Source organism: Glycine max, chromosome 4, assembly GCF_000004515.6.
Source record: "Glycine max cultivar Williams 82 chromosome 4, Glycine_max_v4.0, whole genome shotgun sequence".
Classification (NCBI taxonomy): domain Eukaryota; kingdom Viridiplantae; phylum Streptophyta; class Magnoliopsida; order Fabales; family Fabaceae; genus Glycine; species Glycine max.
Window position 1 is genome coordinate 25,356,742 of NC_016091.4, and position 15,342 is coordinate 25,372,083.

General features: G+C 35.3%; 2 protein-coding genes across 2 annotated transcripts; both read right to left on the minus strand.

The window, feature by feature from the left end:
- Positions 1–588: 588 nt before the first annotated feature.
- Positions 589–1,098, minus strand: LOC100809102 (uncharacterized). Its single transcript, XM_006603287.1, has one exon. It carries the CDS (start codon positions 1,096–1,098, stop codon positions 589–591), a length of 510 nt encoding a protein of 169 aa, XP_006603350.1.
- Positions 1,099–4,447: 3,349 nt separating this feature from the next.
- Positions 4,448–9,264, minus strand: LOC100809646 (enolase 1, chloroplastic). Its single transcript, XM_003551202.5, has 7 exons — positions 8,526–9,264; positions 6,874–7,181; positions 6,360–6,514; positions 5,961–6,278; positions 5,580–5,726; positions 5,420–5,470; positions 4,448–4,953 (listed from the first exon to the last, which is right to left on the minus strand). The coding sequence occupies exons 1-7, from the start codon at positions 8,948–8,950 to the stop codon at positions 4,888–4,890; spliced, it is 1,470 nt and encodes a 489-aa protein (XP_003551250.1). The 5' UTR covers positions 8,951–9,264; the 3' UTR covers positions 4,448–4,887.
- Positions 9,265–15,342: the final 6,078 nt, after the last annotated feature.

Consider the following 15,342-nt stretch of genomic DNA (forward strand, 5'->3'; position numbering starts at 1 on the left):
CGTGGGTGTGACTTGAGTGAAATAGGTTGTATGCTCCTCCTCTTCTGGATCAAATGAAAAGCTTTTACCTTTCATTTTAACCTTTAGAACTTCTTGGCCAACAATGTCATAGATAAAACAATGTTGATGTTCAAAGGACACTTTAAATCCCTTTTTAATCAACTGACCTACACTTAGCAAGTTTTGGTCAATGTTAGGTACATAAAGAACATCTAATATTAATTTGATACCTGAACACGTTGAAATTGCAACAGTTCCTTTTCCTTTTACTGGAATATAGCCACCATTCCCAATTCTGACCTTTGAGACATTAGTTGACTTCAAATCCTTGAATAAAGTCTTATCATATGTCATGTGGTTCGTACAACCACTATCAATCAACCAACTTTCACTTGATTCACTACTCAAGAAGCATGTGGCCACAAACAGTTGGTCCTCTTCTTCTTGATTAGCAATCTGAGCTCCCTCATCATGGTGATTTTTGTTGGCGCAGATCACCGCTTCATGCCCTATCTGGTTGCACTTGTTACATTTTGCATCTGGTCTCCTCCAACATCTGAAAGGTGCATGACCTTTTTTGCCACAATGCTAACAAGGTGGATAATTTTTCTTTTTATCCTTACCTTGGTTGTTTGCACTGTTTTCGCTGCTTGCTGGTTGATTCTTCTTGAAAAAATATTTTTTTCTTTCATCAACTTCATGATGTTTGGCGGGCAAAGCACCTTCGACAACACGATCTTGCCTCATCAACCTTCGCTGCTCTTGAGCTTGCAGGGCATGTAGCACTTCTGCCAATGTGATTTTCGACAAATCCTTTGTGTTCTCCAATGAAGCTATAGATGCTTCATACCTCTCCGGCACCGTTACCAAAATTTTCTCTACAATTCTCGAATCAGCAAAATCACTTCCCAACAACTTTATCTTGTTGGCAATACCCAACAATTTGTTTGAGTATTCTTTGATTGTATCTGACTCTTCCATCCTTTGAAGCTCAAATTCCCTCCTTAAATTCAGCACTTGCATGCTTCGTATTCTATCATCTCCAGCATATTCCTCTTTCAGATAATCCCAAATTGCTTTGGGTGATTTAAGAGTCATGATTCTGATGAATATCATTTGTCAAACACCAGTGAACAAACATGACCTCGCCTTTGCCTTCTTCATCTTTCTTTCCTTGTGATTTTTAATTTGGGCCATGGTGGGATTTTCAGGCAGCGAATATATTTCATAATCCTCTTCCACAGCATCCCACAAATCCAAAGATTCCATGTAGGATTGCATTTTCACTTCCCAAAGATCATAATTCTCTCCATCAAAGATTGGAAGAGTTATGTGGGAAAAACTTGCTTCACCTTCCATGGTACAGGTCCCGTAAGAATAAGGCTCTGATACCAATTGTTGGTTTTGAGGAGGAAATTATAAAAAAACAGAGGAGAGAAGAGAGACAATACGTATGCAGAGGAAATAGAATTATTCTATTCTAATTCAAATTGTTCTCAGCAGCGATACAATAAATAACCAAAGATAAACTAATTAGATAACAAGATATTAGCAAAACAGAATATTAAAACTAACTTGCTCCTTAAAGATAAGAGGAACCACTAATTGACTAGGCTAATCCATTAAAACTGACTTACTCCTAAAATATAGGAAATCAACTTATTTACTAAATCCTATTTTAAAAACTGAAAAATAAAATATTATGCAGTTACAAAAGTATATCTCCAACATCTTCACTTCGCAGGTACTTTAGTATGAGGCACCAAAGCTCCAAGGTTCAGGCTTTGTATGAACATTGCAAAACCATCTTATCTCCCTCTGGATCACCCCCTCCTTCGTCCCAAGCTTTGCAGAAGCTTTCTTCGATTCTGCATATGTCTCTTTTGTTGTTCTCAACGTTCAACTTTGCAGCTTTTTCTCCTTTTAAGCAAAAAAAAAAACATAAAAAAATGTATTCTTTTGTTTTTTAGATTGGTGAATGTTCAGTTGGTCCAATTGGGGTTTGGGGGGTGTTTTAAGTTGCTAGTGTTGGGAACATTGTTGGGGCGGGGCGAGTTTGGTCTTTTACGATTAAATTGAAGCGTTATGTTAAGACAATGTTATGCTTGGTATTCGAGGTCCAAGTATCCTCCAACAAAAAAAAAGAAGAGAAAGAAATATTGTGTATTATTCATTGCCTTTCAACGAAAGGGTACAAGCATTTATATGGCTGCTTACTTGATCCTAACGGCCTAACAACTCTTAATGGCCTAACAGAATACGATTCTTGCAACTAGATTCGAGAACATTCTAGAAGATACAGCTTACTATGCAACTGCAACTGGCGTAATCGTAACCTACATGGCTTCACTACGTTTGAACATAATCATCCAAGTAAGTGGGTATGGCCGTTCTTCTCTTGGGTCTTGCTACTGGCACACCCTCGCTGCTATTTGTCTCCTGCTGCTTTCTTGCTAAGGACACACCCTCAGTGTTCTGCGTAACACTCCCCTGCCCATTAGACAACACCTTGTCCTCAAGGTGATGAAGGGATTTGAACTCTGACCATTCCTCCCATGATGTATCTTCTGGTGTCAGTCCTGCCCACTGCACCAATACCATACGTTTTGGGCCTGTCTCTGAAGGAATGATTTTGGATGCTAAGATGTCTAGAGGCGTGATAACAGGGTGGTTATCGATAGCCCCTGGTGGAAGTTCTGCGACAACACTTGAGTTTGTCGATGCCACATAGGGCTTAAGGAGAGATACATGAAAAATGGGTTGGATACGCGAATGATCAGATAAAAGCAATTTATACGCCACCTTGCCCATACGTGCTATGATTTGGAAGGGACCATAATACCGTTTTGCCAATTTAGAATATGCTGAACCCGTTACCGATGTTTGCCGATGTGGCCTGAGCTTCACCAAAACCCAATTACCCACTTCGAACTCTTGATCTCGACGGTGTTTATCTGTTGTCGCCTTCATTCGTCCTTGAGCCTTACGCAACTTACGACGGAGTAACTCAAACACTGCTTCTCACTGATTGAGGATATCATCAACGGCGTCTAGCTCTGCAGCAGTTGCAAATGCACCTATATGTGACGGGGAAGAGGAGGAATATGCATGGCTCACAGAGTTAGAATCACCTAGTGATCTTTATATGCGCCAGGGGGTATATGCTGGTCCAGCTATTCAGCTTTAGCTCTGCTTGCTTGGATTTAAAAGCAATTGCTTGTTTCCTGCTGTGAAGGGTGGATGATATTAATGCCTGAAAATATACTTATCCCATTTTGCTCCTGGAAGCTAGTGACAAGAGGATCTAAAATGCTGATGGATGGAATGTTCTGGTTTATTTTGCCTCCTTGTGCTGGATGCATATTTTGAGCAAAGATTTTCGTACATAAATCTGCATTTTCTCATTACCTTGGAACAACAAATCTTTGCTATAGTTACCAGTGGCTATTGTGTTTCATACCATGTTCCCTCATTGTTACAAGTTATAGATGTTCTGTCCCTGCACATTAATATAAGCATAATTGTTTTGTAATAATTATCATAAATATGGTATGTACAAAACGGATTCCTGTGTAGCCGTAATCAAGTATGGTAATACTTTTAGTATGATGGAAAAAGATGTCCTGGCATCAGTCTGTCTTTATTATTTGCTGTGCTGCGTGGGTTGCAAATGACATTCGATTTGCCAATTTCCTGATACAAGTCTGAAATTATGAGCCAAGGTTCATTTTGACTTTCTTTTGAGATAGTCTAGGTTCAGGAGACGTGATTTTAGCAAGTCTTCGTAAACGTAAAGCATTTTCCTTTCTCTGTTTTTTAAGGTAAATTTAAGCATTTCCCTTTTCTTTTGGTTCAGGGTACGTGGTGGTCCTAGTTGTCTTAAACTCTTAATTAGGTTTTGGTGTCAATAAATATTTTTTCTTTTTTAAAAATTCTCATCCTTTATATAGACCTTATTCAATTAGGTCAAATAATAAAAAGGTCAATACTTTAATAAGTGGATAAGGATTTCCTTTATATGTTTTGACGAATAAAAGTATACAAACTAATAAAAAAAAATAGGTTAAATTATTTTATTTTCTTCTAAGTTATTTTTTTAGATTCAATTAGGTTTTAAATATTTTAAAATGTTCCAATTAGGTCTTATTTTAAAATAAAATCAAATTGAACTCATTTTAAAAAATAAAAAACCTAATTGAACTTTTTAAAAATAAAGAACCTAATTGAATCTTTGTTAAAAAGAAAACCTAATTGAATCTTAAAAATAATAAAAAAAAGATCAAACCTAAAAGATAAATTAGAAAACAAAAAAGTAATTTAACCAAAACGATATAAAGAATAAAACCAAAATATAAAAAATTTAAGATATTTATAAGAACCGAAGCCAAAAAAAAAACTATTGCAGAGTCTAGAATTAAAGTTAACGATTTCCTTTTTAGGCGCAGGGTGAGGCAAAAGAAATTGCAATCCTATATCACTAATGCTTGGTAGTAACAAACGGGAATTGTTCATAAGTTATGTAGAGAAATACCATTACAAACACTGAACTACCAAACAACAACGTCTAAACCTCTCCCTTCTTCAAAGGATGACACACTATAAAATCTTATTGTCGTAAGCAGGGGGACTAATTCACAAGCAGGGTTCTTTCAAAAAAAGAAAAAAAGTTACACCGACGAAACCATGTTACTGCACCAAGTTATCATCCAATCACATGGTAATTTCAGTTCAAAACATATCTTAAAGCTAATCAAGTAGATCTGAAAACCCCAGAAGGCTAGCAACTATATCAAAACTCAGGATTTTCCTTGGTAAATTCAATGATGACAATGATTCTGATGCAGAATCTTTTCCAGAATAAGATTTTTTGGATCAATTGAGTTCACTCTAAGGTGATCTGAAAGTTTCACCGGCATATCGCACGCTTCCAAGTTCCTCTTCAATCCGAAGAAGCTGAAAAGAAATTGAATACATGTGTGTTAGATCACTTGATTATCATGCTAACCATTCACATAATTTTAGCAATTGACTGCTAAAGAAGCATTCTAAAAATTACTTTTCAAGAACAATGATATTTTTATCTATTAAAAACAATATAAATAAAGTTTTGAAACTGAGACATACTAAATAGAAACATTGACTATGAATCAATAACTCTTAACTCTACATGATTATACTCAGGTTTGTGTTTCACTTTTATCAATCTTTTACCATGCCGAGTCCATTTCAAGCCCAAATAATGCAGATAAGTGTACCAAAAGGAAAAATGAAGACGAGTTAAAATAGGTCAGACACAAAGATTATATGGAAACATTTGATTAATGAACACACTTTGCAACAGTCTATTCATAATGATTTCTATGGTGTCATAGGGTGACCTAAAATCCTTGAATCAAAGAGGAACACAAGTTCCAATTACCTGATTATACTTTGCCAATCGCTCACTTCGGCAAGGAGCACCAGTCTTTATCTGGAGGACAGAATTTGGATCATCAATATGAAAGTGATAACACCACAGTATAATGTACGGTAGCTAAAAAGATTAAATTCACCAAAAAAAAAAATTAAGGATATAGAACCTGTCCACTGGCCAAGCCAACAGAGAGATCCGCGATGAAGTTATCCTCAGTCTCGCCACTCCGATGACTAACCATGACACCCCAACCTGCAGCCTTTGAGTCAAGTGCAGCCTGAATAGATTCGGTCACTGTACCAATCTGGTTAACCTGCAGTCAAAGGACAACACAAAACAAACGAAGAATTAATTGCAGCTGTAAATTCAGCCAACAACTATCTTAAAGCAAGCTGTAAATTCAGCTGGTGTTTGATTAGTTTCGATAAAATGCAAATAAAAACAACTATCTTAAAGCAAGCTGCAGGAGGAAATGCTGGGGAAACTAAACAAAAATATAATGAAATAATTCTAATAATTGAAAGAAATTTTGTTTAAGGATACTAACCTTTAGAAGCAAACCATTACAAGCCTTCTTTTTGATGGCCTCAGCTATTCTCTTAGGATTTGTAACTAACAAATCATCTCCTACAAGTTGAATATCAACTGAAGCGAGCAATGAAGCCCACGAACCCCAATCATCTTGATCAAACGGATCCTCAATTGACACAATGGGAAATTCTTTAACAAAATCTTTATATAGTTGACCAAGACTCTGAGCAGAGTGAACATGAGCTCCATCATTTGGCTGTTTCTTGAAGTTCAAATCATACTTCCCATCCTTAGTGTAAAACTCTGAAGCTGCAACATCCATACCTATTTTAATCTGCACCATTGTTTTTTATTTCCAGATCAGCACAAGTGAATTTTCAAATTATGCAACAGAAATAATCAAAGCTTCACCCACCTTGCCAGTATAACCAGCCTTGTCAATGGCATCCATGAGTAAAACAAGCCCCTCCCTGTTATCTTGAACATTGGGAGCAAATCCTCCTTCATCTCCAACATTACATGCATCTTGTCCATATTTTGCCTTGATTATTCCCTTTAATACATGATAAACTGTTCTACCAGAAATAACCAAGTTAACTGATTGTCACCATATGTAGATCGCTGGTGAGATTGAAAAAATCATGGAATTTATGCTATAGATAATATGCAGTAAGGAAAATTGGAATTAAGATTAGCTATCAAATCATATGTAATACCTATCTAAGAACCTAATATTAGCACAGAAGTTAATATCTGAACTCATCAATTCACACTCACCAAACAATTGAGTTATTAACGAAAAATGCAGACATCACGTTGAATGCCAAAATGAGAAAAATGCACACAAAAGATGCATAATTACAGTCACAAGTCACAACCATACTTCCTCAGTGTGGTTACAGTCAGTCACAAAGTAATAGGTTTCTAACCTTCACTGCCCATGCGGAGAGCCTCAGCAAATGAAGTTGCTCCAACTGGTAGTATCATAAACTCTTGCATAGCCAGATTATTCCCAGCGTGACTGCCCCCATTTATAACATTGAAAGCTGGAACTGGCATAACAAGTTCTTTTGTTCCTGAAATCTCCTGGATGTGCCTGTACAAGGGCACTCCCTTTGCCCCTGCACCAGCTCTACATACACTCAGCGAAACTCCCAATATTGCATTAGCCCCTAGTTTTGATTTGTTAGGAGTTCCATCAATTTCCAGCATAATAGCATCAACATCAGCTTGATTCCTTGACAAACACAGAGCCATAAATATCAGCTGTACAACACAAAAATTCAAAAACAGAACCCAATATCTTTGGTAAGAAGAGTATATGTAAATATAAAATCAGTTTCTCTTAATTTTCTTCCTTTCAAAAGCAATAACAAGTCAGAAGAAAAAAAGATGGAAATATTGTTCATTCAAAGCAAAAACAATATCAAGAGCCAAGCATAACCCTCAAAAAATGGTGTTTGACTCACAATGTATAGTAGGCTATATACACCTAGCTCAGAAAAACTTCAGCTAACTAACTCCATATCATAATATTTCACATAAATTTTATTCCAAAGCTGTTTCTACTTTCTACTGCATCAGTACACACTGCTGCAGCCTTACAACAGCTTCCCAACTTTAGTATTGGATTATTAATCATTAACAAAAACACAACTCCAGAGCTTTTGATATACTACATGTATAGTTGAGTGCGTGTTTGGATAAGTATTTGCCAAAAAAAATTGATCAAAATGTAATCTTATTGGAAATGGTACTATTCGATGCATTTGCAAAATTGATTTTGAAGTAAAGTAACTTATGTTTGATGTTTTTACCCTGAAAGAAAGTTTGATGCAAAACTTACTGTAATTTTTTCAACTTAATGTAAAAAAGCTATTTTTTACCACATTTAGTCAAACCCAAGTTTGTAAGCAAAATCAATTTTACGGAACAATAATAAGACGTATGTATCTTTACTAAAACCAATTCTGATACTACTTCTTATGCGATGACAACAAAAGATACAGGCTGAACAGAAGCCTTCATCTCTTAATTCTTTCCCTAGTCGCATAACATTCCAACCACACCTGATTCAATCTTACAAACATTTTCTCAACATAAACGCAATATCAGCCTTCTCTCTTCTCTTCCAAACACTCCAGCGAAACCTTCTAAGGGCATGTTTGGGTGTAAGTTTTTCTAGAAGCACTTCTAAGAAAAGAAAATAAGAAGAAAAAAATAAAATGAGCTTCTCCATAAGCTAAAATTACTTCTCCATTAGCTAATTAGTAGAACTTTTCTCATATAACTTCTCTAAAAGAAAGATGAGAGGACATCTACAAATTAGTTAATGGAGAGCTAATTTTAGTTTATGAAAAAGTTTATTTCATTTTTTTCTTTTTATTTTCTTCTCCTATAAGTGCTTTTAGAGAAGCCTACCCAAACAGAGCCTAATTATTTATACCAACCTACATTCTTTTTTCTCTTTACTTTTACGTTCAACAATAACGACAACAAGAAGTGTTCGCAGGGGAATAATGGTCAACAGCATTAATCAATTAACCAACAAACAGAGGAAGGAAGGAAGAAAGTCCGTTACCTAACGTCGACGCCAACGAGTATGGGAGCCAAGACCTCGTTGATGTTCCTAACGGCGTTAAGAACACCCTTCCCGCCGTAAACGCTCTTGTCCCCGTCCCTCAGCTCCAACGCCTCGTAAATCCCCGTCGACGCGCCGCTCGGCACCGCCGCTCGGAAAAGCCCGTCCGTCACCAGATCCACCTCCACCGTCGGGTTCCCGCGGCTGTCCACGATCTGCCGGGCCTTCACCGACTTCACCCTGCACTCCCTTGCCGCCGTAATAGTAGCCACAGGAGCCTCCGTGGCGGCGGCGCGCACGGCGATGGAGCGCCGCGAGTTCCTCACAGGGATGCTCTGTGTGGTCCGCAAAGGGCGAGGGGTGACGAAAGAGGAGGAGGAAGATGGTGGTTTAGTGGCTGGTCGATGAATCAAATTCAAAGCCATTGTTTTGTGCAGTGTTTTTTTTTTCTTTCTTTCACTGTTTTGAGTTTCGTTTGTTAGAAAAGAATGAATGAGGTTTTCGAAGTGAGGGTGTAATGGGTTTTATTTATGTGAAGGTTGTGTTGGGTAAAGTTGGTGGGAAGTGGAAAACTCCGCTGAGGGGCGTTGAAACTTAATACTTAAGAGGAAGAGAAACCTTAAAAACAACGCCTTTTGGTGGTTGTTGGGGACACCATCACTCTCCAAGTGAAGAGGGTGGTGGCGTGGTAGGTGGTACCCTGTGCATGCTTTCACTTTTTTTCTATACTTTGTACTTGCCAAAATTATAACTTCTGGTCAACTGTCTAAAATAAGTACTAATACAGTACTATGTTTAATTTATTAAAAAAACAGATTTTTCAAAAAAAATTAATAATCAATAAAATTAATTAATATTTCATACTAATAAAAAGATATATTATTTTAAGATAAATATTAATAAGTACTCTTACGTAAAAACACTAGTTAAGAAAGTAAAGAAAAAAGATAATTTTTAATGAAATATGCAAAATTATGTTATTTATAATTTTTTATGTTTTCATATAATCTCCATAATAAATAATTTGTATTTTAGTTCTTTAATCAATATTCTAAAGATACTGATTAATTTTTTTAATTAATGCAATGTTATTACAGGTTAATTCACTTGACACCATCTTAGGTGACAAAATATGTTCTCTCTAAAAAATATGACAATATGTTATTGGTTTTATAAAAAATTGTTGCTGGTTAAATTTTAATAATTTAGATAATAAAAATATTATTTCTGTGTTTTTTTTTTTAAAAAAATGAGTTTAATATTTAATATTCATCTACTTAGTTGGTGCCTTTAAACATAATTTTGGTAAGGGATGATATTTTCGATGGAAAAAATTTTAATGTGATAATAAAGGAGAATGAGATAAGTATGTATAAGTGAGATGGGAATGCAGTGTAACTCAATTGACAGGACACATTGAGTTTGTGGGAGAGGACCTAGGTTCGATCTATGCATTACACTCTTAGGGAGGGCGATAAACTTTAAGTGCGACTAGGTTCCGACTAAGGATTAGTCTCATAACCGGTTCAAAAGGATTGAAACTTGTGAAAATACATTAGGATACCATTAAAAACTTAAGACCCTAATTAGGATGATACCAAATAAAAAATATAAGTGAGGTGGGAAATTTAGGTAGAATCATATTCCAAGAATAAACATATTTTATTTATTTAGTTTTTTATTAGAAAAAAGTCAAAATTGGGTCCTTGACCAATCTTTGGAACTAATTTTGAAATGTTTGTCTATCGTATTTTATATATTACTTAAATACTATGTTAAAAAAAACTTAAATACTATGATTATGTTCAATATATTGTATGTGATGTAGAAAATGTAGTTGAACATAATCATTTGTGTTTTTTTTATTCATTAGAACAAAAAAACACCATCATTGAGGAGCAAACCATTTAGAGAAAAAGGAGTGATGACAAAATACAAAGAGGTTTAGATTGTCTGGCATCCCAATTAGCTAAAGAGAGAGCAACAAAGTCTGCCTCCCTTTGAACATGGTGCAAGGAAATGGACCACTCCCTTCTCAATATATTCAAACATAAACTTATGAGGGATGCATGGGAGTGGTATGTAATGCCCTTGATTGCTAACTTCTCGGCAGCTCACACACTATGACACTTCACATAGTGACACTTTACTCAACATCCTTGTTGGTCAAAACTCTTCATCGGTCAAAACCCTTCATAGGTAATCTTTTCCAAGATATCGACAACCAGTCTGGTTGCTTTTAGGATCATTGGTTGTCCCCACAAACCAGCATAGAACTTTTTAGTGTATTTTGTCCTTACTCAATGCTTTATAGAAAACTTCTTAGAAGGTCATCCATCCCATAACTACCCCAAGTCAAACATGTTTAATTGTGGAGTTCTTAAGTGACAGGCTACTGAAAAGTAGATGTATCTTGTTGGTATGGGTTGTAGCAATTAATTCCTTTAAGTCATCTTCGGCTGCATGGTCTCATACCTACACCACCTTTGGATGATTGGATCCCTCTCATTTTGGTGTGATTTGTCCGAGATGTTACATGGTGAATGGGCAGGTATTCATGTGAAGAATGTCCACCACATCTTGATTATCTAACTCCTAGCAAATATGTCTGATACCCTTATCCCAAGCAAGTTGAAGCCTATGAATAAGTCTAAAAATTCCAGCTTTCATGACATCTCCTTTGCCATCATACACATAGAATCCAAAGATCCATTTTTTGTCATGGTCTCGAATAACTCCTCTAGATCCAATGTTATTTGAATTTAGGATGAAGTTGCCATCAATGTTCAACTTGTAAACCCCCACCTGAGGGGATTTCTATTTTTGCACAATGAGGGGTGTTGTGTGAAAAGGATCCTCACAGGCACTGCTAGACATAAGATCCTCATGGAACCAATTCAGATTCTTTAAAACATGGTTAGTGCTCCAATGCTCATCTTCAAAAAATTTGTTGTTCGATTAGAGCTTTATCCACCAAATGGTTGTAGTAAAGAGAAAAACACAATCCCCTACAAGTTGAAACCAAAGCTAGTTTCTAACATCAGGAATCAGGATATGAGGTTGGTTAAGGAAATTCAATCTCAACCACACCTATATGGCATGTGAGCAATCCTCTACAGTTGTTGAACAATGAGGGCAAGAAGCATTAACTGCCATTCTCCTATAGTACCAAGTGGAATTTGTAGGTAAGGAATTATTAATGATGAGCCACATCATAAATCAAATTTTTTATGGAATTTTAAGTTTTTGAATCATGACTGGTTGAGGAAAGTCATAATTGTTTGTCATTTGATTGTTGTATGAGAAGATTTCAGTGACTAATTAAAATGAGGACTATCGGAGGAATGGAAGATGAAGACAATGCTATTGAATTTAAAAAGGGTCTTTAGTGAACATTTGTTTTTAGAGTAAAAAATGTGATTCTCTATTAAATTAACCATAATAAATTGTGATTTTCTCATGGAAGGGTAATATTTTTTTAAAGACAAATAAGTCAAATAAAAATGTTTAAAGTTGTATATTCCAACAAATTATTTATAGGGGTGGCCACAAGTTGGGGTGGTTCGGGTTCAGGAGATATTTTGATTAAAATCGATAAATGTTAATCAGTTTGCATTGGTTCAGTTTTCTAAAAAAATGGCAACCCAGACCAAACCAACTTGATCACATTTAGGTTGGTTTGGGTCATTGGATAACCTAATAAACTAACAAAAATAAAATATAATGAAAATAAAAAAATAGAAAAATCATAATAAAGAGAAAGAAAACTAATGGATAAGATTAAAAATGAGAATTATAGAATTACACAACATAAAGATAATAGATTTTTAAAATTACACAACATAAAAAATTAATTTTTTTATATAAAATAGTATGAGTTGGTGTTGGTTAGGATTGTTTGAATTCTACATGCTCAAATTTGACACACAAACCAATTTCGTCGGGTTTGTAATTTAAAAATACAAACTGAACCAATGATTTAAACCAACTCGAATTTTGCTCTTTGATTTGGTTTGGATTCATCGGGTCATTGGTTCGGGTTGAACCTATGACCACCCCAACTTGCTTACCTAATTTTGGATTGTGTGTTTTTTTTTAGATTTGAAAAAGGTAGAGTGTGAAAATAGCTAAACTTAAAATGTGAAGCTTGATAAGTACTATATATCTTAGTTCACCTCTAAACTTTATGAGTCACATTTTGTTTTATTATCAATGAAAATATGTTTTTAAATTATTTTTATTTTCTATATCAAATCTAAGAAATATAATATGATGGGGAGGAGATACCTCACTAAAGGTAATCAACTAAGTTCTCCAATAGAGCTGTAGAATACGATTTAATACCAACTGTGCTTGTTTATGTAGTAGGTCCTACTCACTCAACAATAACTCATTAGTGCATAAAAAATTTATACCTTTGTAATTATCAAAATCCAAGGTAGGGATGGGTCGTCTAGTGGTCAGTGGACCATCTAGACCTAACAATCTCTCATTTTTTTATGATGACAAACATATAAATTTTGACTAGATAAGACATAATCATGATAAGATAAAAGAGGTAATGCATGATTATGAGTTATGTACAAGAGCATATCAGAATACATTAACTTGTTGGCAAGTGTACCAATTCATTTTAAGTCGTAAAAGACTCGGAAGTCCGAGTGTTGAATCCACATGGACTTTGTTTGTACTAAGATTGATTCAAATCCAATGTACAAGCAAGAGATAAGGAATTTAAAATAGAAGATAAAGAGAGATAGGAGATAAGATAAAAATTTAAAGAGTTAAGAGATTAGAGTAAAAGATAAGAAATGTAGAAGATAAAGATAATAATGCTTAAAGATAAATTCATAGTTTAAAATATGTTGGGGTCTAGCATGCCTAACTACCCTTGATGCAATATTGATGATTTTTCTCTATCTAATGTTTTTCCAATTTCCACCCACATCTACTCAGACACTCAATCCTGATCCCTCACGATGAAGAGCCTAATTTATCTATTCTCTCACCCAAATCCCTTTGCAAAGATAGAATAGTAAATTGCATGAAGTATGGAGATGTATGCAGAGGCAAAACAAAGTCACTCTATCCTTAGCAATGAATTGTTTAGATTCCCTTTCCCAGTTCTTTAGAAATTACCATTTCCCAATGTATAACCCCTAAAATAGATGCATGGATGATCAGGCCATACAATAACAATAAAGCACAAGAAAGAAACAATAAAAATTGGCATTGCATTAAATAAATAGTAAGGAAAAATTATATTACAAGGGTATTTGGCTGCTAGGCTCCCAACAATGGATTTTTAGTCAGCTAATGTAGATAGAAGAAGAGGGATGGATAAAGGAAGAGAAGGGGATAATGGACACAAATAGAGGGTTTCCCCTATTTGAGATACTCAGGCTTAGGATGTATTTATTAGAGAGTTCCGAGTCTCTAGGTGTGTAGGGATTGGTGTCCTTTTTTCCTTTGCTTCCTACTCCTATTATAGGCCTAAGGTAGCTTAATTTCCACGCGACCTCGCGCTTAGCACGGGCTTTCGTGCTAAGTGCGCCTTTGGGCTTCTTCATGGGGTTTCTTTGCACTAAGCCTGAGCTGGCCACTGAGCGAGGAGACATGCTGGTCCTGGCTTATGCACTAAGCGAGCTGTCCCTTCTTCTACTCTTTTCTTCAAGGCTTTTTCTTCAAGTTTTTCCATCAATTTTCCTCCAAAGCACTTGAAATCTTCTTCTTTTAACTCCTACTAATCAAAAACTGCAAAGATATTAATTTCTTTATTATTTCATTAAAAACAACAGTAAAGTAAAGAAATTGCAATCATTCTTAGTCAAAATTAACTCAAATTTCATAGTTATCAACTCCCCCAAATTAAAATCTTTGCTTGTCCTCAAGCAAAAGATAAGTTTTGAATGTACCGACACATGAGATAACTGTGAACCATTTCAAACCTTTCAATGACTGACCCTGAACTTGCATTTTTCTTGATCTTGTGATGAAAGCATGAAGGAATGCACACGGAGATGGAAAAAATTAGCAAATAAAAATTTCATCACTATAAGAGGTTATAATATTATAAATTTATCATTCGTATGCTTATCACACACATGAAACCACCTACAGTTTAATAAGCACAGTAATACATTCCGATACCTTAAATTCTTGCAAACAACTCACCAAAAACTCATATGAAGGTGAATCTCATGATCTCAACATAAAGTCAACTCTAATCATAAAATATTATCATCTCAACCATAGGTAGAATTACCACACTTCATTCCTCACAAGGCTAGTGTTTCTCTCAGCACATAAGTGTCTTACTAAGAGTGTTTTTAAACTCAAAAACTGAACTAATGTTCCCAACTTTGTACTTCTTCTCAATTAAGGTAATCATACATACATATTGTGGATTATTAAGGGCTTTTTAGGCTTGTAATGTGGCTGGGCTAACAAGAAACTCATGGTTTTTCTTTGGATTCAAAGTTAGGTTTTACGAGAGCACCTACCTCATATTTTTCTGATAACCTATGGCTTTATATTTCACTGCCCCAATTTCATGTATTTCATTCTTAATAGCACACAAATTTCTTTGGTTCATAGTTGCTATCAGTTTTTTATTTGAAGCATACTTTTTTTCTTTTTTTCCTTTTTTTAGCAATAGAAACTATAAAAAATGAATTACACTAGTACTATAGCAACTAATCACATAATGCAGTTTCCTCTGGATGTGTGTTATTCCTGAAACAAAAATTTCCACCCAAGAATCCTCCTCCCCCAAATTAGGGATAAATTTGTCTTAACCCGTGCTCTCCTACAACCT

Coding starts and splice junctions, on each gene's coding strand:
- LOC100809102 (XM_006603287.1), bottom strand. CDS start 1,098: ATGACTCTTAAATCACCCAAAGCAATTTGGGATTATCTGAAAGAGGAA.
- LOC100809646 (XM_003551202.5), bottom strand. CDS start 8,950: ATGGCTTTGAATTTGATTCATCGACCAGCCACTAAACCACCATCTTCC. Junction 6,279..6,359: donor AGGCTGGTTATACTGGCAAG/GTGGGTGAAGCT, acceptor ACAATGGTGCAG/ATTAAAATAGGTATGGATGT. Junction 4,954..5,419: donor GATTGGCAAAGTATAATCAG/GTAATTGGAACT, acceptor ATTTCTTTTCAG/CTTCTTCGGATTGAAGAGGA.